This window comes from Chlorocebus sabaeus, chromosome 24 (assembly GCF_047675955.1).
Source record: "Chlorocebus sabaeus isolate Y175 chromosome 24, mChlSab1.0.hap1, whole genome shotgun sequence".
Taxonomy (NCBI): domain Eukaryota; kingdom Metazoa; phylum Chordata; class Mammalia; order Primates; family Cercopithecidae; genus Chlorocebus; species Chlorocebus sabaeus.
Genome location: NC_132927.1, coordinates 50,834,669 through 50,860,328, shown reverse-complemented (window position 1 = coordinate 50,860,328; position 25,660 = coordinate 50,834,669). Strand labels below are relative to the sequence as shown.

Below are 25,660 nucleotides of genomic sequence, written 5' to 3'. Positions count from 1 at the left end.
TGGTATGCTTTGATTCATCGGGAGTCCCTCTTTGTATGGCTGTTAAGAACCTGGTCTTTTTCTATTCACGTCTCCATTTTTCTCCGTGGAGCGAGGGAGTTTTCCAGCACCATCTGTCAGACGGTCGTCCTGGCCTCAGGGGATAATGGTTCCCACACATGACTCTGTCTATGAGTTCCCTTCTCTCTTCCATTGGGATTAGGGCTTCTCACAGTGAACACCACTTATTCCAGAATTGCCTGAAGAGTTATAACAACGTTAGTTCCTGGGCCCACCAGTAGAGTAGGATCAGAATCTCTGGCTGTGGACCTAGGAGTGTGCATTTCTCACCTTCTGGCGGAGACTTTGCCGTGCACTGGAGTTTTATGAAGTATTGCTCGAATGAAGGCACTGTCCTTGAACAAATGATTATTATTCGATTCCTTCAGTAAGCACTTATTGGGGTACTGTGCTGGGCACTGGAGATGCTGAGATAATAAGGCATGTTCCCATTAGTCAGGGAAGAAGCAAGTAAATGAACAGGTACACTGAGAGCTGGCCCCTCAGGGGATGCTGGGTTGGAGATGAGTGGGAGGCAGTCACGCTGGTGTGTAGGAAGCTGTTCCAGGCAAGGGGACAGTGCGGGCAGAGGCTCAGGAACAGGTCCTGAGGTTAGGCAAGGGTAGGAGAGGTGTGGGCAGCAGGAAACAGATGAGAAGCAGGCTGGGGCCGGTCATGCAAGATCTCACATGCCAGGCTGAGGAGCTGGGATTTTATGGGGTTTAACGTTAGGATAAAAATAGCTAACATTTCTGCAGTGCTTACCTTATGCCAGGCGGGCACAGTGCTCAACCCCTCACCTGGATTATTGTATTTAATCCGCACAAGGACTCTGTGAAGTGTTTGTGTCAGTCCCAGTTTAAGGGAGAGAGTGGGAAGGTGAGGCCTTGATTAATTTGACTGTGGGGACAGGGGATGGGGACCCAGAGGACCCAGAGGTGATGCTTTAAACCAGTCCTTGAAATGGGGGCAGGGATTTGCTGGCCATCATGAGGAAAGAGACTCCAGGTGGAAGCATTTGTGTGAACAAAGGCTTAGAGGTTGGACCACTGAAATCCGCAATAGCTGAGGCTATACCAAGGGACTTGTGTGAATTAGCAAATACAGCAGAGCTGGGCCAGGTGGCAAAGGCCTTGTGAGCCAGGCTGCAAGCAGAACTGGAGGTAGCAGGGGTCTCTGGTAGGAGTTTAAGCAGGAGAGGGGCGTAAGCGGGGTTGGGCTTTAGAGCCATGGTGGGACACCAACATACTTTGGAAAAATGACAGAAACCACACCCTACAGATCCATGATTACCTAAAATGCAATCCCTCACTGGCTGCTTGGTTCCTAACCTTTAAGAAGGTCCTTAGGAAGGACTCTAGGAGTCCAGGCACAGTGGTTCATGCCTATAATCCCAGTACTTTGGGAGGCTGAGGAGGGTGGATCACTTGAGGTCAGGAGTTCAAGACCAGCCTAGTCAACATAGTGAAACCTCATCTCTACTAAAAATACAAAAAATTAGCTGAGTGTGGTGGCAGGCACTTGTAATCCCAACTACTCAGGAGGCTGAGGCAGGAGAATAGCTTGAACCAGTGAGGTGGAGGTTGCAGTGAGCCGGAGGTTGCAGAGAATCAAGATTGCGCCATTGCACTCCAGCCTGGGCAACAAGAGTGAAACTCTGTCTCAATCAATCAATCAATCAATGAAGGAAGGAAGGACAGACTCCAGGAGCATACCCAAAGGGGATATAGTGGGGCCAGGAGCAGGGGAGGAGTCCTTTTGGCCTCCGAAGTTTATACCATATGGACTGCTACCCCACCTCCAGACCAGCCCTTGCATGAGGGTGAGGAAACAGCTATAAGGATCCCCATGCGTCCCCAGAGTAGCCTCCCCTGAGAGAAAGGAACTCAGGGTTATCAGGGGCCTGAGCTAGTTAATTTCAGACCGGGCCCAGGAGCCCCTCCAGCCAATTGTGGCTGCAGCAAGCATGCCTTCCCTGCCCAGGCCTCAGCATGGCATCCTTTGTCCTTGGCCTCTAGAAGGAATGCTCCAGGACCCCGCACCCTCCACCATCCTCCAGGGCTGGCTGTGACTCAGGGCTTTTCTGTGTGTTCACAGATATCAATGAGTGTGAGCAGCCAGGGGTGTGCAGCGGGGGGCAGTGCACCAACACCGAGGGCTCATACCACTGCGAGTGTGATCAGGGCTACATCATGGTCAGGAAAGGACACTGCCAAGGTAAGGAACGGGAAGGAGGGAGGCGCCCTGCCACCCCACTACCCACCTCTCCCTCCCCACACACTGCCCACCACCAACGCGCCTTCTAGCTTGTCCCTGCCCCGGCCCCTTGATGCTGAGCCCACGCCTATGGACAGAGACACGTATGGGAATTTCTGAGCCCTTCCATCCCCTCAGTGATATTCTGGCATCCTGTCTGCCAGCTGCAGCAGGGGAGCATGAACAGCTTTATCCACATGACACCTTAGGAACATCTCTGTAACCTCTGCCCTCTTACTTTGAAAAATGTGCTCTCCTCATGGGGCAGAGGAAGAGTCGGTGTGTCTGGGAGTGTCAGCCTTCTTGTTAAGCTTGTTAGATTGTGAGCTCCTGAGGGCTGGGCCATATCTTTAGATGGCCCATGCATGGACACCTGATAAGTACCCAACAAATGCTAGAGGGAGGAAGGAAGGAAGAAAGGGAGGAAAAGAGGAAGGGAGGAAGGGACCCCAGATCCTTCTCTTTCCCAGACCCAGCCAAAAGGTGCTGTGACACTGCTAACTGGACTGCTCACAGACCCGCGCCTATCTCATGCCAGCTCTGAAGACCCCTGGCAGCTCTGCTGCCACCACGTCCCTGTCAGGCTGGGGTGTCACAGGCTTGTAGGAGGCCCAGGGTATATGCTCTCGAGACTGGCTGGGACAGGAAGAAATGAGGGTAAATCCATCCAGGCGCAGTCCAAGAAGAACACGGCCCTGGGTCCAAGCTTAGGCTGAGACTCCTCCCAGCCTCTAGGTTTCCCTGGTTGGGACTTGCCTGCTTTCAGAAGGGCCCGGAAGTCAGAGTAAGAGCTTGTGTACTTTGTGAAAGGACAGCCTCCCTTCCTAATGCCACTACCATGGAAGCAAAGTCCAGAGAAGCAAAGGAGAGAGGTGGCAGCAGGTGTAGGACAGACAGCTCTGCCTTCAGCCCCAGTGTGTCACCTCCCAATGACTCCTTCTTGGTCTTCCCCCTTTAAAACTCAGGCCTACCCATGACCAAAGCCAGAACCCACCTGCCTTGTCCTCCTTAGCATGATGGAGATAAGCCTGGCATCTTCAGGAGAACAGAGAGTGATGGCACCCACCACTGACAGGTGCCTCCTGTGTCCCAGGTGGCTGGGTTAGGTCCTCGATAGATTACCTCATTTAAGCATCACAATGACGCTGTGAATTTGACATTAGACTTTATTAAAAAGAAAAGTAAAATGAGAGGAAATGAACCAAGAGAATACCAGAACATTAAAAACATCAGGTTTAGGCTGGGTGTGGTGGCTCACACCTGTAATCCCAGCACTTTGGGAGGCCGAGGCAGGTGGGTCACTGGAGGTCAGGAGTTCAAGAGCAGCCCGGCCAACATGGTGAAACCCCGTCTCTACTAAAAATACAAAAATTAGCCGGGCGTGATGGCACATGCCTGTAATCCTACCTACCTGGGAGGCTGAGGCAGGAGAATCACTTGAACCCAGGATGTGGAGGTTGCAGTGAGCCGAGATCGCGCCACTGCACTCCAACCTGGGCAATAGAGTGAGACTGTCTCAAAAAAACAAACAAAAAAAAATCAGATTTATATTAACCAGTCTGTGTTAAGGGCACAGGCTCTGGTGCAGACAGGCTTGGGTTTGGCTTTTGACGCATGTCTGGAAATGGAACTGTAATGCCCATCTCAGAGATGTTTGTGAGCGCTGGATAAGCTAATGTATACAAAGTGCTAGGCACTGTCTGGCACATACAGACACTGAGTAACACTGAGTAACGTTACCGTCAGAGGGTAGTTCTTTTTCATGTCCAGGCTCCCCCATACCCCAGCCCTCTCCTTCCCTTCCCAAGGAAAGGTTCTAGAGACACACCTCATCTGGGAGGTCAGGCAGAGTTCCTGGCCCAGGGCAGACACTCTGAGTCTGTTGAAAGAAAGAATGATGTAGCTCGCACACTTCTCCAGGTTTCCATCGGTAACCACAAACCCGGCCCATCACCCTGGGAGCCCAGTCAACTTCCTCTCCCTCTTTCTTCTTTCTCCAACTCAGAAACCACTCTCTCCACTGAAACTGAAAGTCTCTGGTGAAAGGCTGAGTGGTCTGGACAGAGGCCCGTCCAGCAGTCTCAATGGCATTTCCGTCGTACCGGGACTCCAGGTTCCCACGGACAGGGGATAGACTTCCCTGCAGACCGCCAGGGCCTTTCATGTCGCCCAGCCATAACCAAGGTTACCTGAGCTTCTGGCCCCTGCCTGAGTGCCTTCCCCACCCCCACCCCATGCTCTCACAAGCAGCAGAAGTGAATGTCTGTACATTTCCTCATCCAAAGGCTGATCTGTGGTTAGAGAAGCTCCAGGATTCTCCCAGCAAACCGACAGCAGCTTGGCAAGCTGGTCTCTGGAGTGATTGTTTCCATGGGCCCTCTGGGGTCTCTTCAGCAGCCTTATACGAAAAAGACGAAGGGTGAGGTCTGAGGCGTACTCTCCCACTCTTTGGTCAGCAAACGTTTGTTGAGCACCAGCTGTGTCGGCCTTAGACTGGGAACACAGGAAGAAGACAGATGGCTCCAGGCTTCAAAGACAGAGTATTAAAACCCTCCAAAACACACCGTAATCTCAGATTAACATTCACACCCTAGGCCAGGCAGAAAAACTGGAATATTTCTGCATCCAGTGACTGGTTCCAGTCCAGGCACCAAGATGCTGGTGGGACAGCCTCAGGGTAGCTGGTGATAGAAGCTGCTTCATTCAGAATCTTCCTTTGGCTCCTTTGAATTGGCTTGGCTAATGGTTCAGTTATATTCGCTTCCATCCAGGAGAGCCCTTCCCTGGCTCAGGTAGAGTCTGAGGGGCTGCTTTCATCTTCTGCCCTCCCCTTCCCGTTCACATGTGATCATCACTGGCTGGGGCTCTGATCTGAGGAAGGGAACCAGCAGCGGCCTGCCAAGATAGACAAGGTTATGCCGCGTTAACAAACAGCACCTATCTTATTGACATAGCAGCCAAGTTTGTTTGTTTGTTTCTTTGTTTGTTTGTTTGTTTTGAGACAGAGTCTCTTGGCTCACTGCAACCTCCTCCCCAACTGGGTTTAAGCGATTCTCCTGCCTCAGCCTCCCGAGTAGCTGGGACTACAGGTGCCCACCACCATACCCAGCTAATTTTTGTATTTTTAGTAGAGATGGGGTTTCACCATTTTGGCCAGGCTGGTCTTGAACGCCTGACCTCAGGTGATCCGCCCATCTTGGCCTGCCAAAGTGCTGGGATTACAGGCACGAGCCACCACACCCAGCAGCAGCCAAGCTTCTATCTCATCAGTGCTACATGTCCATTAGGGTCAGCTGGAGGCTCTGCCCCATGTTTCCTCATTGGAGATGTAGGCTAAAGGAATAGCCAGTCTCTGTGGAAGAATAAAAGAGCACTCTGGAGCGCTGCACAAATTAAATGGTTTGGTCCATAAAATATCCATATCATACCTACTCACAGTTCATTGGCCCTCACTAGTCTCATGGCCCCACCCAACCACAAGGGACTAGGAGGCACCAGCTTACCATGGTGCAGAAAGTGGAGAGCTGGAATGCCACATGCATCCTAAATGCCCAGCATTAAGACACTACACACACCACCTCCAAGAGATGTGCCCAGCCTGTTTGGGGCAGGACAGACTTCAGGGCCCTTTGTTCCTGGCAAACCTTGTCTCCTTCCCACATTGCCTGATCCCTGCAGGAAAGGTCCGAAGACTTCATTTTTCCTGGCATGGATTTAGGAGGAGCTTTGCCTCAATCTCGTTCTCTTCATCCTGGAAGAGGTCATCCAGCATCCCTGAAATAGGGATTGCTGCTTATTCTCAGTGGCTTTGTCCATCCTCCTTCAAGTACCTCAGCCAAGGCCAACAGGTCTTGGCACTGGCCTCTGTCTCTTGGGTGGCCAAAGTTACTCATCTTAGATCCTTTATTTTCTCCATCTCTGTCTTTACAGAAGCCCTTAGAATAGTTAAGATGATATCACCACAACTCAAATAGGGGCTGGGGCACCGCCTTGTGGCTGCCCTCTTGCCAGAGATGAGCCTTATCTCAGTGTCCCCAAGATTATATGGGAATTGTGGGACTCTCCTTGCAGAGACCCACCTGAAAAACTACCTGCCCTGTGGCAATGTCCCTGTCTTCTGGACCCTCAGGCAGAAACTTTAGGCTTGAGAGGGTCCCAGTCCTCTGGGACAGAGGGCTTCGATGTGTCCTGACTTCTGGAAACCAAATAACCTCGGCGAGTACTCACTTTCACCCTCCCCTTTAGGGTCCATGTCCTCTCCTGCAGTGACAGCTGCTGGCTTTAGTCCCTCTGCAGAAAGCCTGTTTACGGACCCTAGGCCTGCCTCCCACACTTCCTCCATGGGTGCTGAGTAGGTCTTCCTCTTGGGCAGTAGGACCTCTAAATCTGCATAAGCTGGTATACTTCCTCTAGGAGAATGACAATTACCCATTCAGGAAGAAGAACTCTTCCTCTTTTCTTGGCCAATGGACCTGTTGTGAAGAGTGAGCCAGAGCCTCGATACCAGGCCAGAGGGGCATAATGTCCTCTGGCAGTGCTGACTCAGAGTTCAGTCCCTGTGACAGGACCTCCCTCACTCAGTTCAGGTCCCCTGGGTGCCTTGATGATGAAGCCCATGATATGCCAGGTTACATGGGGAAGAGCCCTCTCCACGGCTCCGGGGAGAACTAGCTCCCTCCTCTTCCTGTTGCCACTCTCCCTTCCTGGGTCCCCTCACCCCCTGGGTGTCCAGTTGGTGTCCAGGCTTACCCCTTCTGGCTGACTTTCCTGGATCTCACCAGAGTGGGTGCCAGGATCCCTACGTGATTCTTGGCTGGAAGAAATGTCTGACAACTCTGGAGCACAGAAGCTTTGCCAGCTCTACCCTGCAGTCTGCACTCAGCCTCAGGGCTGGTCTTGGCCATATCCAAGATTGGGGCTTCCTCCATGGTCCTCGTTTCCTGGTGCAAGGAAGCCCAAGTTGCCTTCGCTGCCCCTCTGATGATCTATTCTGGAGCCTCTGGCAATCCAGTGAGCTGCTGTGCCAAGCACGTCCCAGTAATGTTCACTGCTTATAAAGGATTAGGAATTCGCCAGGGGATAGATGAAAGCCCATCCCAAACAGTGGATCCTCTGGCCCTCCCACAGCTGGTGGTAACCACAGCCTACTGCACCCACCCAGGGAGTCTCCCTTTCTAATTTTTAAGTTATTCCATCTCCCTCTTTTGTCCTGGACAGTGGGTGAGAGGTGGAGTTGGGAACACAGGGCAGCTGTCATTCTTTCCTAGTTTTTGTCTGTCCATCCCTCTCCCCAACCAAGGGCAGGGACAAGAATTTGCTGTGTCACAGACCTACCCATGTGCTATGTTCCCAGGGATGACCAAGGGAGGGGCTGCTGTTTTGCAGATATCAACGAATGCCGTCACCCCGGTACCTGCCCTGATGGGAGATGCGTCAATTCCCCCGGCTCCTACACTTGTCTGGCCTGTGAGGAGGGCTACCGGGGCCAGAGTGGGAGCTGTGTAGGTGAGGGCTGCTGGCCAAGGCACTGAGCAGGCCATTCGGCCTTGGGACCTCTGGTTGAGCCCACACACGGAGAGGGAAAGAGGTGGGCAGAGGGAGGTGGCTCGGAGGCTGTTGTCCTCCATGATCTAGCTGGGTTCCCAGATGACGCTGGGCACAAGCCCTCTGAATCAGCTAGGGTGGGGCCCTTTTCTGCTCATTGGCCGTATTCATTCTGGAGTGACTGCCCAAAGTCCCAGCAGCTTCTGTAGCTGGATGCTGTGGTGGAGCGAGGAGCCTAAGGGTCTTAGAATGGGTCCAGGCCCCTCTGCAGTTCCCAGGGAGGAGGGGTCTCCTGCTCTTCTGCACCTCAAAAGCAGCATCGAAACAGCCCACCCACCGCACAGCGGGTGCACCTCCCTCAGAAGGGCAGCAGGTCTGCAGTAGGAGGCGTGTGCTCTTTTCCTGCAGCCCCCTCAGGAAGAAAGGCTCAGGTTCAGAATGCTGGGAGGGACTGAGTGTTGAATAGATGCTTTGAGGCTCTGGAGAGGGCAGACGTTTCCCAGGCCCTTGAGGCTGCCACTCAGCCACCTCGGCATGACTGGCCTCTCTCCACACTGCCCGCCCACCCTCGGAAGCTGCTTGTTGGGTTGGGATCGTGGGTTGTTGGGTTGGCAGGTAGGAGGTCATGTAGGGTTCCTGGCACACACAGTTAGGGGAGTCAAGGGTCTTGGACACATCCTTCCAAGTATCCTCAGATGAGCCAAACCAGCCCCAGGGCTGGGGGACCCGGCCCCCTGTGTGGGTACATGCAGAGTGCTCTGAGTTACTAGATAGGGCTGAAGTGAGCCCGAGGGATAGGATGCCCTGCCCTGCCTAGGTGGGAGGAGGGAACATGGCCTCATGGCCTCCCCCGGGTGGCCTGCGGCCCCTCTGAAGGCTGGTTTCCCGGCCTCATAACTGAGATGCTTGGAGCTTGCCAGCGGGGGCTGCAGCACGGGGAGGAGGCCAGCCCCCCATCTAGGACCTCTCTCCTACAGATGTGAATGAGTGTCTGACCCCCGGGGTCTGTGCCCATGGAAAGTGCACCAACCTAGAAGGCTCCTTCAGATGCTCTTGTGAGCAGGGCTATGAGGTCACCTCAGATGAGAAGGGCTGCCAAGGTACAGAGATGCTGAAGTACCCCTTCTCCACAGGCCACTCCAGCTTGTGGCTCCCTCCCCTCTGCACACCACGCTTGGCGCCCTGAATCCACCCCTGGCCTTGCATCCCTATCCACACTGACCTAACACATCCCTGCCCAGACCTGTCCTTCCCCCACCCCTGCCTACCCACCAGTCTCTGGCTGTCCTGGCCTGTCTGTCCTGCAGAGTCCCACACAGAATGCAATGCCCTGTTTCAGATGTGGACGAGTGTGCCAGCCGGGCCTCATGCCCCACAGGCCTCTGCCTCAACACAGAGGGCTCCTTCGCCTGCTCTGCCTGCGAGAGTGGGTACTGGGTGAATGAAGACGGCACTGCCTGTGAAGGTAACCCTGGGGAGGCAGTGGTGGAAGGGGACAGAATACAGGCCGTCTTACCTCCCGAAGAACACTTCATGTGTCCCCAGTTTGGGGCTGATGTCGAGGGGCTCCAGGCTAGGCTAGAGGACCCCATACATGGACTTGGCCCCAACAAGAGCTTATATTATTGTAATCCCCAAGTTCAGAGTGAGGACAGGAGGAAAATCCAGTCACAGAGACAAGAGAGAAGCTGAGGGCAGGGCTGTCCTGGGAGTGTTCTAGGGAGGGGGTTTTAGGAAACCCCCCAGGGGCTCAGAAAGGGAGGCCACGTGAGGTTCCTGCATTGCCTGGGGAGTGGGAAGCCTCCTAGGTCCCCGGATGAGCACTGTCTGTCTGCAGACCTAGATGAGTGTGCCTTCCCGGGAGTCTGCCCCTCAGGGGTCTGCACCAACACGGCTGGCTCCTTCTCCTGCAAGGACTGTGATGGGGGCTACCGGCCGAGCCCCCTGGGTGACTCCTGTGAAGGTATGAGCCTCCATGTGGGAGAGGACACAAATGGGATGCCCCTCTGTCAGGGCCATGGTGAAGCCCAGCAGGTGCAGGGCTGCTGGGGCTGGAGGAGCTGCCATCATCCTGCTCCCCAAGGGTCGCTCATGAGCTTCTCCCAGCTGTGCTGCCTCACGAGGGGATGGTGCCCCTGTGGGTCCAGCTCTGCAGGCAGGTGACAGGTCCTCTGGAAACCTCCCCCTTGGCTCCTGTCCTTGGGAGGTGCTGCCATCGGCTGTCTTCATCCCCTGTGTGGCCCTGCAGATGTGGATGAATGTGAAGACCCCCAGAGCAGCTGCCTGGGAGGGGAATGCAAGAACACCGCAGGCTCCTACCAGTGCCTCTGTCCCCAGGGCTTCCAGCTGGCCAATGGCACCCTGTGTGAGGGTAAGTGACCCAGGTCACCCTACTGGGGTTGGGGGGCATGAGTGTGTGGGGAGGCAGGCACATCCCCAGCAGACACCCACTCCCCATCTTTTCCCTGCAGATGTGAACGAATGCATGGGGGAGGAGCACTGCGCACCCCATGGCGAGTGCCTCAACAGCCACGGGTCTTTCTTCTGTCTGTGCGCACCCGGCTTCGTCAGCGCAGAGGGGGGCACCAGCTGCCTGGGTGAGAAGCCAGCACAGCTACCTCTACTGGCCAGGAGCATGGGCGCTAGAGGCTAAGACTAGAGTAGTGTCCCTTTTAATACCAGTACCGAAAGCAAGTGCTCACGGCCCTGCCCAGGGAGGAGAAGATGGGAGCGAGGAGTGATGTGAGGGAGCCCGGTGCTCAGCGAGGGAGGGACTCAGTCTCTCACCAGGGCCTCCTCACGACGTTGACAACAGGCAACTCCAAACTCTGAGTGTCACTTCTCCCCTTTACAGAGCTTCAGTTCCAGGAGCCCCCCCTCACCCCCCACCCCTACCCCGGTGCCCACCTCCCACAGCCTGGCCTCTGGCTTCCAGCCCTTTCCTACATAAGCTACTCCCTGCCTCTCCTATGGGCTCCTCAGGGCCCAGAGGAAGGTACACAGGACCCTAACAGGGAAGGAACCTATGGCTGGGTCTGCTGACAGCCATCTCTACTGTAGATGTGGATGAGTGTGCCGCCACAGACCCGTGTCTGGGAGGGCACTGTGTCAACACCGAGGGCTCCTTCAACTGTCTGTGTGAGACTGGCTTCCAGCCCTCCCCGGAGAGTGGAGAGTGTGTGGGTAAGGGCTCTGGGGGGAGGGGACAGGGCTCTGCCCATGTCTGCCCAGCTCTACCCTGCCTGGTCCTCAGCTCCCGTGGAGCAGAGCACTTTCCACAGATGCAGTGTCCAACAAATAGTGCATGTATTGAGACTCAGGGCTCAGGGGCTGTCCAAGGATGACAAAATGAAGACAACCAGCATCTTCGTGCCGGCAGAGCACACAATCTAGTTTTAAAGGCCAAATTGATTCAATAGACATTAAACACCTGCTATGCTCAATGTCTTTTGCTAGGACAAATAGACAGTTAAGGACGATCTTGAAATTGAGCAAGGGAGACAGATATGAAGACAGCTCTCTGTAATACACTATGCTGAAGGCTTCGTGTAAAGAGAAGTACAGTGCTGTGCTGGTAGGGATAGGAGACAGATGGGGCGGCGGAGGAAAGGGAGTGTCACAGAAGGCTAGGAGCTCACTGCTTCCTAAGTAGCATACGGTTCTCTTCCCAGATGCTCAGCCCTGCAGGGGCAGGGGAAATTGTCCTGACCTTGATGTGCTGGGGTTGGGATGAGCACAGTCATTTGGAACAGATCAAGAACACTGGAGGTTGTGGGGCTTGACCCTGTGGGACCAGAGCAATGACCTGGCCACCTCTGTCCTCTCTCATGGCATGGCTCTGGGGGCAGATATCGATGAGTGTGAGGACTACGGAGACCCAGTGTGTGGCACCTGGAAGTGTGAAAACAGCCCTGGCTCCTACCGCTGTGTTCTGGGCTGCCAGCCTGGCTTCCACATGGCCCCGAACGGAGACTGCATTGGTGAGTAGGGAGGGAGGAGAGAGAAGAGAGAGGGCTGAGAAAACCTATTTTTCATATATTGAGCGAGACATGATTTTCTCCTGAGGACACGATTTTTTGCAGCTGATTGTAGTTTGTATATTTTCCATCCAGCAGAGCTTACGAAAAATGCCACAGGACGGTGAATGTTAGGGTTTTCTTATCCCTAACAGGGTTGAGAGGCTGCTTTTCACAGGTCTTGGTGCTAATAAGCCGAATAAGTATTTTCAGCAGAGAACGAGAGAGTGTGTGTGTGTGTGAGAGAGTGCACACGCACACGCACACACCCTCTACTGTGGTTCCCACTGTCCCGCAGACATAGACGAGTGCACCAACGACACCATGTGTGGCAGCCACGGCTTCTGTGACAACACTGACGGCTCCTTCCGCTGCCTCTGTGACCAGGGCTTCGAGATCTCTCCCTCAGGCTGGGACTGTGTGGGTGAGGAGCCTGTGGGCTACCCACGGTCTGGGCTGGGGAAGGGAAGGCCCTGGGGTCCTCCTCCTGAACTGGTCCTGGTCACGTGGCTCCATCATGGGTCCTCAGAGCATGGGCAAGGGAGGCTTCAAAGAAGAGAGAGACTTCAACTCCCTGCCCAGGGGCATGTGGGCCGGGCGGGTAAGGGGAAGCACAGCCGCACTCTGCCAGCAGGACAGCAGGTGTCCTCAAGCCTCAGGGCCTCAGGAGGCAGGAGGTTTGGAGAATGTGCACTGAGGGGTAACCCTTCCTCTTTGTGCAGTTCTGTGACCGTTTGCTGCCACTCCTCTCCTTCTCTCTTCCTTCCCATGCCCTCTGTCCATCAGTTCCTCCTCCCCGCAAATCTATACTCACTCTTGCTTCTTCCCCAAGGCCTAGCCTGCTTCTTTTGGGGGCAGTGGGCCAGAGTCAGGGGCAAGGGGCACGGGCTGCCTCTTTTCTGCCCACGAGCCTGTTCTCACACCTGGCAGACGTGAACGAGTGTGAGCTTATGCTGGCGGTGTGTGGGGCCGCGCTCTGTGAGAATGTGGAGGGCTCCTTCCTGTGCCTCTGTGCCAGTGACCTGGAGGAGTACGATGCCCAGGAGGGGCACTGCCGCCCGCGGGGGGCTGGAGGTGAGGCCTGGGAGATGCATTATCCATGGCGACTCGGAGGTTTACAGAGAGCGTGTCCCTCTGCATCCCTCTTCTAGCCTCTAGCCACTGAGGGGGACGCTGGGCCAGGGCCTGGGGCAGCATAGGGAGGTACAGGTGGGGCCTGGTGCATGGAGGGGTGAGGAGGCTGAGGGCCACGTGCAGTGAAACCAGGACGACCCTAGAGGAGGCTCAGGAAACCCTGATGCTGACTTAGGATGACCCCAGGGACCACAGATTGAGCCTCGGAGGGACCCTGAATCCATCTAATCCCTGGGAACCTTCTGGATGAGAGAGGACTTGAAGCTGAGCTAAACTGGGCTCTCCCTTTCCCACTTCCCACCCCACCCGAGAGCTACTGGGTTCAGCCTCTCACGCCAGGCTGGACTAGGATTCAGCCGGCTTTCACTGCCTTGGGGGAAAGTGAGGGAGACAAGGAAGGGTGGAAGGGGCTGGGGTACCTGTGAAGCAGAATGGACCATAGGGCTGCCCATATGGCATGCCAGGGACTGGGGGCAGCCCATCACAGGGAGACAGGCGGGGTGGTGTACCGCAAAGAGCACAGGCTTCGGTGAGGAGGAACTGGGGTCAGATCCCTGCCACACTGCTTAATAGTTTAATCACACAGTGGTGGTAAGGCCCCAAGCCTCTCTAAGCCTCAATTTCTTGAGATGATAATTAGGCCACTTCTTAGGGTTGTCGAGAGCATCGGTGAGGTAATACAGGTAACAGCATTTTTTCCACTGTAAAGTGCTACACAAATGTTAAATTTAAGAAATAAAGTGAAGGACTATTGACCCCTCAGAGGGTCATGAACAGACAGTAATGAGCATCTGTCACACACAGGTCAGAGTATCCCTGAGGCCCCAACGGGGGACCATGCCCCGGGCCCCACCCGCATGGACTGCTACTCTGGGCAGAATGGCCATGCGCCCTGCTCCAGCGTCCTGGGCCAGAACACCACGCAGGCCGAATGCTGCTGCACCCAGGGCACTAGCTGGGGAGAAGCCTGTGACCGCTGCCCGTCTGAGGACTCAGGTAAGGCCCCAAGGGTTCCAGATCCTCGAAGGGTCAGCTCTGCAAGGTGACACGGAAAGAGGGGCAGAGAGGAAGGGGGCAAGGCCCTCCCTGCTCTGAGCTGAAACGCCTCTCTACATAGCTGAATTCAGCGAGATCTGCCCGAGTGGAAAAGGCTACATTCCTGTGGAAGGAGCCTGGACGTTTGGACAGACCATGTACACAGGTAACCTCCTGCTCCATCCTCTGCCCCAAACTCCATTCACCTGAATGGGCCCTAGCCTGCTCCTCCACAGGGTTCCTGGGGAAGTTCTGCATCCAACCCTGGCCTCCCAGGTTGCCTCCACCTTTTCTGTCCCAGGGCTGACTCCCTGCAGAATGTTAGCTGGAAGTTCTGACCCAAGCTGGTCTTGGAGTGTCCACATGAGCCTCACCTCAGTTTCCCTACTCTCCCAAGGCTGCACCTCCAGAAACAAACTATGATGCCTTGACTAACTGTCACCCCCAGCCACATGTGGGCACAGGGACAGAGTGGAGAGCACTGCTCTGGAGGCCAGAGGCTGCGCTCATCTCCCTGGCCGCACTGATGAGGCTGGACACTCTGGGGAACCCACACTCACAGTAGGATGGTCCAGATACTGCGCCCCTCAGCACCCTAGTCCTGAAGTAGTCCTGAGAAGGAATGATGGAGACAGAGACCGCTTTCCTTGGGTGCTGGCTATGTGCTGCACACTTTTTTGAGCACCTCACACATATTAACACCTTTTCATCCTTATTACAACTCTAAGAGGTTAAGGAGCATGTAGGAACCAGAGGCAAGGCAAACTTAAGCAACTTGCCCAAAGCCACCCAGCTAGTAAGTGGCAGAGCTGGGATTCAAACCCAGTCTGGCTTTGGATTCCCTGCTCTAGGTACCCCTCATACTGCCTCTCACCTTCTTCTCACCTCAGCTCTGCCCTTCCACAGATGCAGATGAGTGTATGATATTCGGGCCTGGTCTCTGCCCGAACGGCCGGTGCCTCAACACTGTGCCTGGCTATGTCTGCCTGTGCAATCCCGGCTTCCACTACGATGCTTCCCACAGGAAGTGTGAGGGTGAGGACACACATGATCCCTGCCCCACCCCAGGCCCACAGCTGAATAATGGCCTACCCAGCCCCTGCCAGCCAGTCCCATTATTGCTGAAAGTCTCTCTTCCTAGGGAGGCTGCCCACTGCAGCAGGCTGGTCCCAGGTGAAGGAGCTCTGGGCTGTCAGAGATTGTCCCCAGGGAGGGGCCTTCCAGGCTGGGCTGGGTTGAGGGGAGGGAGGCAGGGCACTAACTCTTCATTATCAGTGATAGGAAAACCCCCTTCCCTGAGGGTGGCCGGTGGACAGGCCACTTTGGCATCGCCCCACACTTTCCTGCCTCCCAATAGATCATGATGAGTGCCAGGACCTGGCCTGTGAGAATGGTGAGTGCGTCAACACGGAGGGCTCCTTCCACTGCTTCTGCAGCCCCCCGCTCACCCTGGACCTCAGCCAACAGCGCTGCATGAACAGCACCAGCAGCACAGGTGAGTGGGCCTGAGCGTGGGGCAGCAGGAGAAGGGGACCTGGGCTGGGGGGCTCATGTGCCTCCATGCCCTGTGCCACCAGAGGACCTCCCTGATCACGACATCCACATGGACGTCTGCTGGAAAAAAGTCACCAATGATGTATGCAGTGAACCCCTGCGTGGGCACCGCACCACCTACACGGAATGCTGCTGCCAGGACGGCGAGGCCTGGAGCCAGCAGTGTGCTCTGTGTCCCCCCAGGAGCTCTGGTGAGGGGGAGCAAAGGGGAGACCCTGCAGGGCTGGGCCAGGCACCAGGGAGGGGGATGCCCTCACCTTGGAAGGGGGATCTAGAAAGAAGTAGCAGAGCAATCAGGCCCTGTCTTCCATCCCTGCTGTTTGGGGATAAAGTAGGGCAGTGGAGAGGTGGGGAGAGGAATGCTGCCAGGATCTCCCAGAGGGTACCAGTCCTTGCATGCTCCCAGAGACAAAGCCAACCAGGCTTCAGCTGGCAGGAGCTGGAACCCAGCTCCCTCTCTCCCTCCTTCCTGATAGAGGTCTATGCTCAGCTGTGCAACGTGGCTCGCATTGAGGCAGAGCGGGAGGCCGGGGTCCACTTCCGGCCAGGCTATGAGTATGGCCCCGGGCCTGATGACCTGCACTACAGCATCTATGGCCCAGACGGGGCCCCCTTCTACAACTACCTGGGCCCTGAAGACACCGTGCCTGAGCCTGCCTTCCCCAACACAGCCGGCCACCCAGGGGACCGCACACCCATCCTTGAGTCTCCTTTGCAGCCCTCAGAACTCCAGCCCCACTACGTGGCCAGCCATCCAGGTCTGTGTTGCTGCAAAAATGGGGAAGAGGTGGGCACCAAAGCTATTTCACTTCCATCTCCTCCACCTGCTAGTCATATTGCCAACAGGGTGAGGACTGGGAAGGGGAAAGACACACCAAGCCAGAGGTCCCCGTTCACAGCTCTCTCAAGACAAGTACATACGCCCAGGTCCGACCCTAACAACTCCGTCATAAACTATCACAGGGACACAAAAAGGTACAGGACACTGCCCCTATCCCAACCAACCCACAAGCTTCCTGTGGGGACTGAGAGCCAGAGAAAGCTGTTTGCTGCAGTCTTTTTCTCCCTCCACGCCACCTACAGGCTGCAGAAGAACCTGCTCTAAGGACACCCAGCATTCACACTTGTGACCTGAAATGTGGATTAAGGTTTTCAAGGACTTTAAAGGCCCACTGTGATGACTCGGTTTGTGAATGGTGTGATCCAAACACTCAGGCCTTGGAGTCTAATGAGGAAGTCAGGCCTAGCACTGTGCAATGCACACAGTATCCACCACAGGCAAAGCTATCACATCAAACTAAGACCATACTGCTGGGCAGGGTGGGGCGTTTTCCATGGGGTGAAGGGGTGCTTAGAGAGTGAAGAGGGTTAGGGAGATCTGGTCGACTTTTTGCTTTGTGTTGAGCGAGACCCCTCTGCTACCAGTTGTTCCCCACTCCCCAAAACACAATGTGAAGATTTAAACAAAACACCTCACCCCATCCCACGTCCAAACCCAAAAACTATGTAACAACACACTCCCCCACCCACCGAACCCCAGCAGGAGCCGGGCATTGTGGAAGCAGCAAGTCTCAGCCTCCCTGGAGCCCTCATTTAAAGCCCAGAGTACCTCTCCCCATCTAAAATGACACACACTTTTTTTTTTTCCCAAGAGTACTGCCTTTTGTTCTAGCATCTTTACATGAGATTTTATTATCCTTTCTGCCCCCATCCCCAAAGTTCCACAGGGGCATCCTTTGTCCAGGAGGGCGAGGGTCCCAGCATTAGGGAGAGTCTGGACACAGGCCTCAGCCTCCTTCTCTCTCTGATTCCCTCCTCCCAGAGGCCCCAGCCGGCTTCGAAGGGCTTCAGGCAGAGGAGTGCGGCATCCTGAACGGCTGTGAGAATGGCCGCTGTGTGCGCGTGCGGGAGGGCTACACCTGCGACTGTTTTGAGGGCTTCCAGCTGGATGCGGCCCACATGGCCTGCGTAGGTGAGTAGAATTCTGATGGAGGAGTCAGGCTGGCCCACTGCCCACAGAGACGCCTGAACTCAGGGAGGCTGCAAGAGCCACTGCTGCCTCCTAGTGGGGCTTTCTGCATCAGGCTGGGAGGGAAGAAAGCACCAAAGCAAGGTCTAATTGTGTGCTTTAGAAAGCCGCTTCCGGGCAGGTTCCCAGACAAAAGACAAAGACAAGAGAGCACGGTCTTGGGCATGGTATGAGCTTGCTGCCCCCTGCTTTGTCCTTGAGTTGCTTGGTTTTGGGAAGTGACTTCAGCCTCTGGCTGTCACACTTAGGGTTTCACTCCAGGACAGGGGCCAGGGCTTAGTAACCAGAGGGGTGGAGGCAGCCAGCAGAGGCACTTGGGCTCCCTACAGCTCTCTCCTTTGTCTCCTCTTAGATGTGAATGAGTGTGATGACTTGAACGGGCCTGCTGTGCTCTGTGTCCACGGTTACTGTGAGAACACAGAGGGCTCCTACCGCTGCCACTGCTCCCCAGGATATGTGGCCGAGGCAGGCCCCCCACACTGCACTGCCAAGGAGTAGCAGTCAGTGGTCAGTGTGGCAACTACTTGGAAATGGCCTCCAGTCACAGGCAGGGGCCTTGAGGATGATTTCCTAGCTGGGAAGACACTGCGACATCAGGCCAGAGGTTTCCAATCAGCCTTGCCTACTTTCATCTCTCCCAGCTTAGCCTCTGGCTGTAAGCTTCGGTCACCGCCTCCGTGCCCTTGCTTGGCTCAAGCACCACCAATCACTTTAATGCTTCAGCCACCGCATGAGGCCCTGTCCACCACCTTTCCTGGCCTTGCTATCGGATGCTTAACAAACGATGGCCCTCATCCACCCTCCCAAGCTGTGCAAGCACAAGGCCCTGTGGCCTCACACTGCAGACACCCCTTTCCAGCCACAATCCACCATCATCCTGATGATCCCACAACTGGGACAGAGGCTACATCTGCCCTAGGGAGGTCCTTCAAAATCTGTGGAGCAAGAAAGGATTTGGGGAAGCTTGGGGACTGACTCCAGCGCCTCCCAAGAACCATCACCACCACTCAGCCAATCTGTTCTGGGCCCTGATTTTGCCACACCTCCAACCTGTAGCCCACTCTCTGACCACAAGGAGTGGCAGAAGATCCCTTCACTCAGAGAAGCAAGACTGATATTAGCTTGTTGAGTGTAAGAGACACAAATGAAGAACAAAGACCTGGGGAAAGCAGCAAGAGGACATTATGAAAAATATGTGGAGTTGATAAGAAAGGGGAGCCAAGGCTTTATATGTCTAAAGAAAATATTCAGTAGCTGTAAACATTCAAAATCCACCCAGTGATAGCCCTTGTGCACCAGCAGCAAGGGCTGCCACGGAATAGAGTACCCATCTACAAAGACCTCTGTTACATAAACACTGCTTCTTACAGGAAACAAACCTCTTCTGGGCTCTCCTTTTGTGAAAACCAGTTTGATGTGCTAAAAGTAAAAGGTCTATTTTCTAGTGTGGTCTTGTTCAGAAGAAGCCAGATTTCCAATATTGTTTTTCCCCTCTACTCAGAAGCCCCTGCCCCTTCCCTTCAGAAAATGATGGCAGGCATTCCTCTGAGTTTACAAGCAGAGACTCACACCAACCCAAACTAGCTGGGAGTTCAGAACCATGGTGGAATAAAGAAATGTACATCTGGTCTCTTCTGTTCTTGTTTTTATTTCATATCAAATCAAATTTCTTTACCATGTTGGCTAAGTCTAAATATTAGAGACGAGGTTGTGCCTACTCCCTGGCCAGCTCTGCTGATAGCCTATGATAGATTCCAATGGGAAATTACTCTTTACTACTAAAAGACAAGGAAAGCTCTGACTTTTCACTTCTCTGATGAATGGCAATGTAAATGAACAAGGCTCCATGTGACTGGAGCATGGAAGTGAATGCTATTTTCTTAATTTAATCTGCCCTAGCCTACCTGCTCCTCTGATTATTAGCCATCACAAAACTTATTGAATGCTTGCCATGTGCCAGGCACTGTGCTGAGTGCCATACATACATTTCATTTAATTATCCAATAATCCTACTTACTATTGTTTATTCTCAATTTACAGGTGAGGAAACTGAGACACAGAAAGCTTAAATAATTTGCTCTATGTCCCTATACTAATTGAGATGTTTTCAGCAGACAAAACTAAATCACTCTTACGCATGTAAAAATATTCTTTCACTCATAATAAAAGAAATGCAACTTAAAATCATACTGAGATCCTTTTTAAAACTGTCAGATTGGCAAATATCCAAAAGCTTGTTAAGACTCCTAGCTGGCAAGCATGTGGGAAATAGGTACTCTCATAATACCTGCCAGAAGTACATATTGAAGAGGACAATATGGCAATGCCCTTCAAAATTATAAAAGCACTAATTCTTTGATCCAGTAATTTCCACTTCTAGGAAATTAACCTTCAGATATATTTTCACCAGATATAAAATGACATGTAAGAAGTTATTACTGCATCATTTGTAATAGCAAAAGATTAGAAACAATTAATTGCTATGGAACCCTTAAAAAAGGTGGCTGTAAATTCCTTAAGAAAGATATCCAAAACAAATTAAGGGAAAAAGGGGGTTGCATAACAGCGTGTAACATAACACTATCTGTCTAAAGAATGGGGAAAGAGAAGCGGTTGTCTGTTCACCTCATCCTTGCCACTTTGCCTTATACCTCACCATTCAGAGAACTTCTTACCATCCCCCAAATATATCCTGCTGGCACTACACCTTCATAACTGCTGTTCCCACTGCCCCCACAACACTCCAATCTTCGCCTTCCTGCCCAACCTTGAGATATTGTATGCATGTGTACATATTTCCTTTGTTTAAAACACAAATAGCATACTATGCATGCTGTTCTGCACTTTGCTTTTTTTTTTTTTTTTTTTTTTGCTTTATACTTGCAAGTAGAGCTGCCTCATTTCATTTTATAGCTGTATACTATTCCATTGAATGGATAAACCATTAATTTATTTAATCAGTCCCTTACTGACAGACATTTCCATTGTTTTCTTTTGCTATAAATAATGCTGTAATGAATATTCTTGTGCATATTTCACATTAATTTATGGGATTATATCTGCAGGATAAATTCTTAGAAACAATGGTGGTTTGTGGGAAGGATGACAGGGTGGATACGTACAGGATTGGGAGACTTTTCACTGTATCTCCTTTTGTATTCTTTTGAATTTTGTACCATATGTATCACCTATTCAAAAAAAATAAAATATTTTTAAATACAGTTGCTGGCCACAGATTGCTTAAATGCTCCCTCTCTTTATATATTTATCTGACTATAATTTACAACTAAAGCCAGGTGCTAATTATGTCAAAATTCCATAACACAAATTTCTGTTAGGCAGCCCTGTGGCATTTTTATGAAGAATGGCAGATACGGATTTTAAAAGAGCAATCATAAACATCAGTGCTAGATATGAAGAAAAATAGAAGAGATTCCTTCCTTTCAGACAAACATGCAGTGAACAGTATTAGGCCCTGCCCAAAGCCAGCTGCACAACATTAGCTTCTGTACCATCATGATCAGCGCTGCCCACTTCCCTATACCAGGTTGATCCTGCCAAATGCCACCCCTGCACTCTAATGCTTTATAACAAACGACAAAAGAACAGAGCTCAATTCTCAGAAGTTATAGAAAGAAGAGTCTTCCTGAACACCTACTTTAATAGTCCTTCCTAATTTTTTACTTCTCAACTTCTTTTCTCCTACCCCTTATAATCAGTCAACATTCTCATACCAAGAAACTATGGGTGGGCCAGGCAGGGTGGCTTGCACCTGCAATACTGGCACTTTGGGAGGCTGAGGCAGGAGGATTGCTTGAGCCCAGGAGTTCGAAACTCCTGTGCAACATGGTGAAACCCCATCTCTACAAAAAATACAAAAAGTAGCTGGGCTTGGTGGTGTGGCCTGTAGTCCTAGCTACTTGCAGGGGCTGAGGTGGGAGGATTGTTTGAGCCTGGGAGGTAGAGGCTGCACCTCTGCACTCCAGCCTAGGAGACAGATTGAGACCCTGCCTCCAAAAAAAAAAAAAAAAGAAACTTGAAAGTGAATGGGACACCTAATTTACATACCGTTGGTCACTGTCATCTCATAACTGAAGTATGGTACCACAATAAGATCTGGGCATTGACCAAGAGACCTTCTCTTTGAAAAACAACATAAAGTTCATCCACAATATAAAGCAGATTTAGAGCTCCCTTGACTTTGGTTCTTACCTGATGACCGAGCAACGGCTTGCATAAAAAGTTAATGCCAATTCTGCAACAAATAGGCCTTGACAACTCCCCTGCAAAGAATGGGAAGACATAAGATCTTCCAATTGAAACTGGAAGAGTACAAAGTTTTCCTAAATGAATGTGCAGTGAGCAAAATTTGTGAAAATGACCACTGGCTTTTACGGGCTACCAAGAGACACATCTGGTCAGAAAGGGCCTGCAGCAGATCCTAAACCCATTTTACCATGTGTACTGTTTATTCTCAACAAACTGCCCAGCGGCCCCAATGCTATCATTCCCCCATGCCCTGTGTTCTTAAGTCACCACCCTCCAATGGAGACTTATTGCTGCCACTTCTGGTTTCCCCATGAAGCTTTCTCAGTGTGAAGTAACATGATTTTTCCCAAATCCGCCTTTTTTGTTTGTTTGTTTGAGATGGAGTCTTACTCTGCCGTCCAGGCTGGAGTCCAGTGGTGCAATCTTGGCTCACTGCAATCTCTGCCTCCCGGGTTCAAGTGATTCTCCTGCCTCAGTCTCCCGAGTAGCTGGGATTACAGTTGTCCGCCACCCAGTTAAATTTTGTATCTTTAGTAGAGATGGGGTTTCACCATGTTGCCCAGGCTGGTCTCAAACTCCTGACCTCAGGTGATCCGCCTGCCTTGGCCTCCCAAAGTGCTGGGATTACAGGCATGAGGCACCATGCCCAGCCCCAAATCTGCCTTTTTCTAAACATAAAATTCCAATTCTCCCATTAACAGTATATACTCACATATAAGCTTCTGCATTCTAAGGGACTCTGTTTCTGCCTAGTGGACCACTGTAATTTAATCGATTGATTTAGCAACAAAAGCTATTCTGCTTGTGCTCAAGAATTTTAAAAACCACCAAATCAATAAATAACCCACAAAAATATTCTTAAAGAATAGATTCTAATATTTAAAATGTAGCAAAATCTTTTTGAGGATGATGAAAGGACAGGTAGTCCGAACTGAAACCCTATCAGACGCAGGTACTGGCAGCACTGTCTTGGTCATGTGTGTACACAGGTGCTCCCATGGTATGCTGCTTTCTGCCTCCTTCCATCGGCTCTAAGAAATGTACTCAGGCTTCTGAGTGTCCCCGTCTCTCCTCTAACTGCATGATAGGTTTGTTTTTTCTAACTCCTAGGTTTTGCCATGCTGGAAATGTATCTAAGTTTCTGTCTCAGATATTTTCTGAACTCTATTTCCATTTTTTTAAACAGTAAATTCTTACTAAATGACCTTAATTCCAATCCAGTGCAGAAATGCAAGTCTTTGCTGTAACAAACTTCTAGGCTCCCAAGCAAAAGATGGATTTAACCAGTAGCTCTTCCAGAATCAACTTGGTTGTAGTTTCTCCAACATCAGTATTAATAAATCATTCGGTGTGGTGATGGTGATGGATTGTTTTTCTTTCACTGTCTGTCCACACAGCTCCGCAGCACTGTAATAGGATTATTTCAAGCTCCAAAGCCTATTTAAGTGCCACACCTACACAAGTACTTTAATTCACTAGAATTTGTGATTTCAAAAGCTGTTTGGTGACCCTAGAGTTGCCAAGGTCAGCAAATAAAAATATAGGATGCCTAATTTTGAATTTCAAATAGTAATTTTTAGTATATGCAATATTTGAGACATAGGCATATTAAAAAATTAATTACCTGAAATTCAAATTTAACTGGGCATCCTACATTTCATCTGGCAATCCAATCTAAAAAAAGGTTCCTAAGAATCTATTATCTATAACGATAAAGAGATCACTTCCTGCTGTGCATGAGACCAGAGCAATTTTACAACAGAAGGCAGGTGAAGCAACATATCCTAAAAAGATTCAGTCATTAAATTGTCACAGAATCTTAAAATGTCTCTATGAGTAGGGAGGCTACTTTTGAAACAATTCAGTATCAGTGAGGGTTTGGTCCAAGTTTTCTGGGCAATGGGCTCTTGGTTTTATGACTCCTAGCAGATCCACGAGTATGAGAGTAAAATGTATCTGTCCTATCACATAGGAAGTGGCGAATGGGCTGCATAGACAATAAAGAAAAGTGGCACATACTGGCAGGGTGAAATGAAAAAGAGAACATTTCATTTACTTTTCTCATCCTCTAATAACGGTGTCCAAGCTACCCAACCTGTGATCCTGATCCACAACACAATAAGAACTTTCTTTAACATGAAGCTTTTATACATAGCTATCCACATATATACAAGCAGCTCGTAAGGCCAGAGAATTTAATTCCAAATTTTAGAGCCATGGAAGCTCTACAGATTATACGGAGTTTCAACCAGTGATTAAATCTGAGGTAACAGCATCTGGAGGCTCAGCCTTAGCACTGAGGGGAGTTGGAGGGAAAAATTAAGCCAAAATCTTCACGTTCTGAAAATAATAGTGGCAAAACATAACACTCCTGGACTGTGGGAAATAAAATTGAGAGGGACATGATTAGAAGGAAACCTCTAGAATTCTACTAATTCCAGGTTCTTCAAATTGGTACAACTGGTGACAATCTCAGAGTCACCAGTCATCGCATCAAAGTTTGATAGAGAAGGAAGACCCACAGGAGCAGCCTTGCTGTGCTTGAGGATTGTTCAACACTTGAAATGAGCTTCGGATCAGTTCTTGGCTGAAGTCCACCTGGGCCCCTTTCACGAAGGCCAAGCTATCAGAGTCAACCACCACTCTTGCCCCACCCTGTTCAAATACCCTGAAAAGACAGGAGGAAAGCATTAACGAGTATCACAAACACAAAAAAGACACCCCCTGAGCCCAGAGGTGCACACCGTCTGTTTTCTAAAGTACAGAGGGAGCTTCCCGATTACCTTTAACACATGCTGATTTTCTTTTAGGCAAAAATGATTCAATGGAATAAATACTGCGAAAAGTTTAGGGAATTAAGCCTGGAATCTAATCCGGCCTGACTTTCTACCGACTACCCAATGGACCTGGGCAGGCCAATTTTGTTCCTATAACTTAGTTATTTTGATTCAGGACAACAAACTTTCACGGCATCCTCACTGTGAGAAGGGCGGTGTTAAACATCCCAAGTAAACCCTTTAAATTTGGAATAAAAGTGCACCTTAAACTATACACACTTTTATCCCTCCTCTACCTCCTTTGGGAACCCATCCCTTCCTCCTTGCCTGTCGTCGGGGTTGATAACTGTATCCAGTGAAAATTTGTATTGGAATCCGGAGCATCCACCTCCCTCCACCTGCAGCCTGAGGAACTCTGACCCCTCGGTGATTTCCAGAAGCCTCTGAAATGCAGGAAGGGGGATCAGGAATAGCGGGCAACGGGAGTTAAAGAGCTGAGTGAAGAGCAGTTCCCGCTGCTCCCGCCAATCGCCTGGGTACCGCCGCCCCGCGTCCGGCCTCCTACCTGGACGCAGCTGTCCGTGAGGCGGATCTGCCCTTCGCCGGCCTCGGGGCTGGAGGACGACGCTTCCCGACGCGCCTGGAGTCCCAGGGAGGCCGCGAGGAGCCTGCGCGCAAGGGAGGGTAAGCCCGGGGGCAGAAGGGGTACCTGACAACTCTTGACCTGGAGCGCCTCACGCTAAACCTGGTGACCCCCACCTGGACGGCCTCCCACCAAACCCTCACCTCCCCCACAGGCCTTGGTTTCCCATTTGTCCTAGAGGCGCAGAACCAAACACCCTTTCCAGGTGCCTTTCTAGTCTTGATACCTGCCCCTCGGCCAGGGAGTGACCGCTCTCTGCGTCGCGACCGTTAGGGACAACCCCCGGGCGGCAGCCATCTTCCTCCACAAGCTCCGCCCCGCGCGTCTCCCCCGTTTCTCACCCGGAGCCTCGGGAGGCGGGGAG

At 51.8% G+C, this 25,660-nt stretch overlaps 2 protein-coding genes across 5 annotated transcripts in view; one reads left to right on the top strand and one right to left on the bottom strand.

The window, feature by feature from the left end:
* The window catches only part of LTBP2 (latent transforming growth factor beta binding protein 2), a 113,381-nt gene extending 94,146 nt beyond the window's left edge, over positions 1 to 19,235 (top strand). The window contains exons 18-36 of one of the 3 annotated variants that reach the window (XM_037984238.2): positions 2,137 to 2,256; positions 7,681 to 7,800; positions 8,817 to 8,939; positions 9,179 to 9,304; positions 9,677 to 9,802; positions 10,088 to 10,210; positions 10,311 to 10,436; positions 10,900 to 11,022; positions 11,688 to 11,819; positions 12,154 to 12,279; positions 12,786 to 12,929; positions 13,794 to 13,985; positions 14,107 to 14,190; positions 14,931 to 15,059; positions 15,382 to 15,519; positions 15,602 to 15,769; positions 16,055 to 16,336; positions 17,401 to 17,550; positions 17,960 to 19,235. In XM_037984238.2, the coding sequence (XP_037840166.2) occupies positions 2,137 to 2,256; positions 7,681 to 7,800; positions 8,817 to 8,939; positions 9,179 to 9,304; positions 9,677 to 9,802; positions 10,088 to 10,210; positions 10,311 to 10,436; positions 10,900 to 11,022; positions 11,688 to 11,819; positions 12,154 to 12,279; positions 12,786 to 12,929; positions 13,794 to 13,985; positions 14,107 to 14,190; positions 14,931 to 15,059; positions 15,382 to 15,519; positions 15,602 to 15,769; positions 16,055 to 16,336; positions 17,401 to 17,550; positions 17,960 to 18,105 (2,678 nt within the window). In that variant the 3' untranslated portion in view covers positions 18,106 to 19,235. The remainder of the gene's footprint in view (positions 1 to 2,136; positions 2,257 to 7,680; positions 7,801 to 8,816; positions 8,940 to 9,178; positions 9,305 to 9,676; positions 9,803 to 10,087; positions 10,211 to 10,310; positions 10,437 to 10,899; positions 11,023 to 11,687; positions 11,820 to 12,153; positions 12,280 to 12,785; positions 12,930 to 13,793; positions 13,986 to 14,106; positions 14,191 to 14,930; positions 15,060 to 15,381; positions 15,520 to 15,601; positions 15,770 to 16,054; positions 16,337 to 17,400; positions 17,551 to 17,959) is intronic. The other 2 variants (XM_037984239.2, XM_037984240.2) reach the window with 2 other exon arrangements.
* A 1,216-nt stretch (positions 19,236 to 20,451) lies between these two features.
* Positions 20,452 to 25,645, bottom strand: ISCA2 (iron-sulfur cluster assembly 2). 2 transcript variants are annotated; one of them, XR_012091003.1, is made up of 5 exons: positions 25,523 to 25,645; positions 25,219 to 25,321; positions 24,981 to 25,096; positions 21,820 to 24,544; positions 20,452 to 20,795 (listed from the first exon to the last, which is right to left on the bottom strand). XR_012091003.1 is itself a non-coding variant. In XM_007987273.3 (4 exons), the coding sequence occupies exons 1-4, from the start codon at positions 25,591 to 25,593 to the stop codon at positions 24,370 to 24,372; spliced, it is 465 nt and encodes a 154-aa protein (XP_007985464.3). In that variant the 5' UTR covers positions 25,594 to 25,645; the 3' UTR covers positions 20,452 to 24,369. The 2 variants fall into 2 exon arrangements, 1 of the variants encoding a protein (XP_007985464.3); XM_007987273.3 differs by having other exon boundaries at positions 20,452 to 24,544.
* Between the last annotated feature and the right edge of the window lie 15 nt (positions 25,646 to 25,660).